Below are 4,190 nucleotides of genomic sequence, written 5' to 3'. Positions count from 1 at the left end.
AAGGTGTTGCACCTACATAACCCTAGCCCATAGAAATTGCTTTTCTGCATATGCCGGAAACGGTAACACTCATGTCAGTGTCTCACGTGCAAAGGATGGTGGCATCGAACGGAGTGTTATGGGCTAGATTCCAACATTCGTCGACGTCGTCACTTCAAAACTTTTGTGGCGCCATGATATTCCCGGTTCAGGGCGTTAAACAAGACATCAACCATCTTTTCAATTGCAATGTTGCAATGTGGAACCAACGCCTCTAACACCCCTATCTCTTTAGTCCAACACTGTTGAAACTTCAGTGTTTCCTCGCGAAGACTTGTGAGTGAATGCAGCTATTGGATAGCGCGACACACTGCTACACATTAAAGAATTACTTTTAACTGAAGTAAATAAACATGTCGTTAAATCAAATTTTGTGTTTTAAAACAAAAGATAAACTACTTAGATTATTTATAATTCTCTCTTAATATATTTAGGCATTTTTATAAATAATACTTGAGAAGTGGACTTTTTGAATAAGATCATCAGTTCAAGTTAAGGTTTTTCTTTACAAATTTTAAGATAATCAATCCCATTTTAGCACAAATTCAATGCCCGTTTTACTTATCAGAATCGGAAACTCAGAAGTATCGATGGGCAGTTTTTCTATTTTGATAGCAGGTTTCAGGTGGCCATGCCGCATATCGTGATGCTAGAATTAAAAAACAATTGTGTGTTGCTGTTTAAAATTTTACTTTCATAGTTTTTTTTTAAGCAATGAAACCTCTAAAATCTGCTGCAGCTGCTGCACATACTTTTGTACCCAATCTAAGTTAATGTTGAGTATACGCTTGCGTTCTTTTTGCTGATGACGTACATAATCCGATAGCTCACACACCCATTCTCGAGAGTGTGCAAAATGCTAAAATCTGGACCCAAATAGAGTTGTTCCAACTGAAAATTATTATCGATGAGTTTTAATAGATCTTGCATGCGTAAATTACTTTCGAAATGTAATTCTTTCAGTGTATGCAACGAATAAGCAAAATTAATTAAGCGTTTACAATATAATTTCGTTAAATTACGAAATGAATGCGCCGATGTAGTAAATGCATCGGCATCCAACAATCTTTCATCTTCGTCATAATAACGTAATTCGGTAATTTTTGGATAAAACATATTTAATACATTGGCCATTTCATGTTTGCTCGTTGTTTCACCATTTAATTGTAAATATAATATTTTGTGATTATTCAAAATATCTTTGAAATAAATTGGCTCAAGTCTAGAACTGTTTAAAGACAGTTCTACCAAATTTGGCATATCCGCTAAATATTGTCCCGTCACATATGGGCTAACTAGTTTGATATTCGCTAATTTTGGACATTTACGCGCCATAACCTTCAAATAACCGTTATAAAAGTGTTCATCCTTGCAGTAGAGTAGACTTAATTCTGGATATTCGAAATGAAAATAGAAATCAAGATTTGGACGTTTGGTATAACGTCCTAAATAACTAGTGAATGCTGTACTTGTTGTGTTGCTCAAATTTAATTCCGTTATATGTGGCACCATGAGACGGTAGAATACTTCAAATTCTGCTAAGTTGAGTTCATTACAATTTGCCATGCTGTGTGTGGTGAATTTGTGAAATTTAAGGCGCCAAAAACGTTCAACAATCAATTGACAGAAGCGTTCACTTACAGCTGTAACAATCAGCTGTTCTTTGACATTCAGATATTGGAATATCTCACTTAAACAATCGTCATTTAAGTACTCTAGCATTTTTGTGAAATTTTTTTATTGACTTGGGTGTTTAACTATTGTTATTGTTCCGTTTTTATTTTAATTAACACAAAACACAATTTTCGTTATTCCACTGAAACACGAAAAATACTGTTTGGCGGCTCTATAAAAGCTGATAGTTGTTATGTTCTTCCGTACAACTCACTCACACCACTGTGTCTTAAGTTATTAAACTCAATAAAAAAAAGCTTTATCATGCATTTGATAAACAATCCGGCTGTAGCACAATAACAACAACCCATGCATATATTTAAAGATTTTTGGTGACTGTGGTAAAAGCTCACATGCTAGAATATATAGCGTTTGTAGACGTAACTGTGGTTAGTTTTGAAAGCTTAGCATTTTAATTTTAAAGGGACATCTACTGGTGAAAATAGTGCGGTGAGCATACATTCAAACCTTTCAGACTTTAGGTCTGTCCACACGAAGTCTAATTTGGGGCTTGAAATAATTCACTACTTTGTTCACAAAGTGCCCTGCCCACTGCGCGGTTTAGTTCATTCGCTTCTACTAGAGCTGCACTATTTCATCTTACTTATGCATTTTTTTGTGTCCAAAAACAGCCTTCAATAAAATTTGTGTGAATCCATTTTAGGCATTCGTGTTTTTTTACTTTTATACCCAGCTCTACTTGTACACAGGGTATTATAACTTTGGTTGGATAACGGTTGGTTGTACAGGTATAAAGGAATCGAGATAGATATAGACTTCCATATATCAAAATCATCAGTATCGAAAAAAATTTGATTGAGCCATGTCCGTCCGTCCATCTGTCCGCTAACACGATAACTTGAACAAATATTGAGATATCTTCACCAAATTTTGTACACGAGCTTATCTGGACCCAGAATAGATTGGTATTGAAAATGTGCGAAATCGGATAATAACCACTCCCATTTTTTATGTACTTAACCATTTGGAAAACACAAAAAACCTGATTATCCAGTAAATAATAGACCTAGAATATTAAAATTTGACGTGTGGACTGATATTGAGACTCTTGATAAAAATTTGAAAAAAAATTTTAAAATGGGCGTGGCACCGCCGGCAGAGAGGTTGTCTTTACTATAAGGAATGCTTTGGAGAAAAATTAACGAAATCGGTTAAGGACCACGCCCACTTTTATATAAAAGATTTTTAAAAGGATCGTGAACGAATAAATTGAGCTAGATAAAAATTTGAAAAAAATTTTAAAATGGGCGTGGCACCGCCAGCAGAGAGGTTGCCTTTACCATAAGGAATGCTTTGAAGAAAAATTAACGAAATCGGTTAAGGACCATGCCCACTTTTATATAAAAGATTTTTAAAAGGGTCGTGAACGAATAAATTGAGCTATATCTTTGCAAAAAAGAGCTTTATATCAATGGTATTTAATTTCCCTAGTAGATTTATAACAATAAATAGGAAAAACTTCAAATTTTAAAAAATGGGCGTGGCACCACCCGTTTTATGACTAAGCAATTTTCTGTTTCGGGAGCCATAACTCGAAGAAGAATTAGTTCAGAATAGAACCAAACGTATATGTATTATTGTGCAGTCACTATTAAGCACACAAAACAAACAACAACAGCATTTCAAGTGTACAGCTGGGTATGTAATGTTCGGTTTCACCCGAACTTAGACTTCCCTACTTGTTCTTTTTAACTTCGTGGACGGAGGAAATGCAAGACTCTCTTTTTTAAGGGTTGCCTACTAAAATCTAACCTCCCACGGCCCGCGCAATTGTTCGTACCTGGGACCGCGTTTAGCATTACTTCGCATACGGGTGCGTGTTTTACGAGCTCCATTACTACTCAGACGCTAATGGGCTAGGCACTCATCTTCTCCTTTGCTGAGAAGTATATGACTCACATAAATACTGACCGTATCCCATCTGTCACTTCAGCAGGTCATGGCATTGATGACATTGCCCGCGAATAGGTAGCCAAATATATCTTCTACCGTCCTTCGCGGCGGAGTGCTCGCATTCGAAGAAGGTGTGATGTACATCATCTAATTTTCCACAGTACAGGCAGTCCGGTTTTCAACCTTGTCTATTCTGTGCAGATATTTGCGGAAATAACCATGTCCGGTTAGAAATTTATAGAAATTGAGTCAGATAAAAGATGACCTCTCCGTTTGGCCGCATCAACCATTTGTTCAGTTCAGGAATTAGTTCTCTTGTCCACTTCGCTGCGGTGCTGTTACTGTACTGTTTTTGCTAGCGTCGAATCGATTCTTTTCGCGCCTGTGTGGCAACAGCATTGCCACTCGTTTCCGGACCGCTGTGATATGTCGGTATAGTTCCCGCAAAGAACAGGACAGTGTAGTAAGCCGAAGCTATTCGCAGCGCTCCTCTTCGTTGGACCAAGCCCTTACCTTCGGTTGGACCAAGCCCTAGGTTTGGCTTTTCCAGTATTTCATTGCGT

At 37.0% G+C, this 4,190-nt stretch overlaps 1 protein-coding gene across 1 annotated transcript; it reads right to left on the bottom strand.

Moving 5' to 3' along the window:
- Positions 1-438: 438 nt before the first annotated feature.
- LOC137242052 (uncharacterized) lies at positions 439-1,895 on the bottom strand. Its single transcript, XM_067769418.1, is given in 3 exon segments — positions 439-688; positions 761-898; positions 901-1,895. Coding segments are annotated over 3 exon segments (1,125 nt in total). The 5' UTR covers positions 1,762-1,895; the 3' UTR covers positions 439-562.
- Positions 1,896-4,190: the final 2,295 nt, after the last annotated feature.

Source organism: Eurosta solidaginis, chromosome 2 (genome assembly GCF_040869045.1).
Source record: "Eurosta solidaginis isolate ZX-2024a chromosome 2, ASM4086904v1, whole genome shotgun sequence".
Lineage (NCBI taxonomy): Eukaryota > Metazoa > Arthropoda > Insecta > Diptera > Tephritidae > Eurosta > Eurosta solidaginis.
Note: the sequence above shows the minus strand (reverse complement) of the source record. Positions and strands in the feature narration are given on the sequence as shown.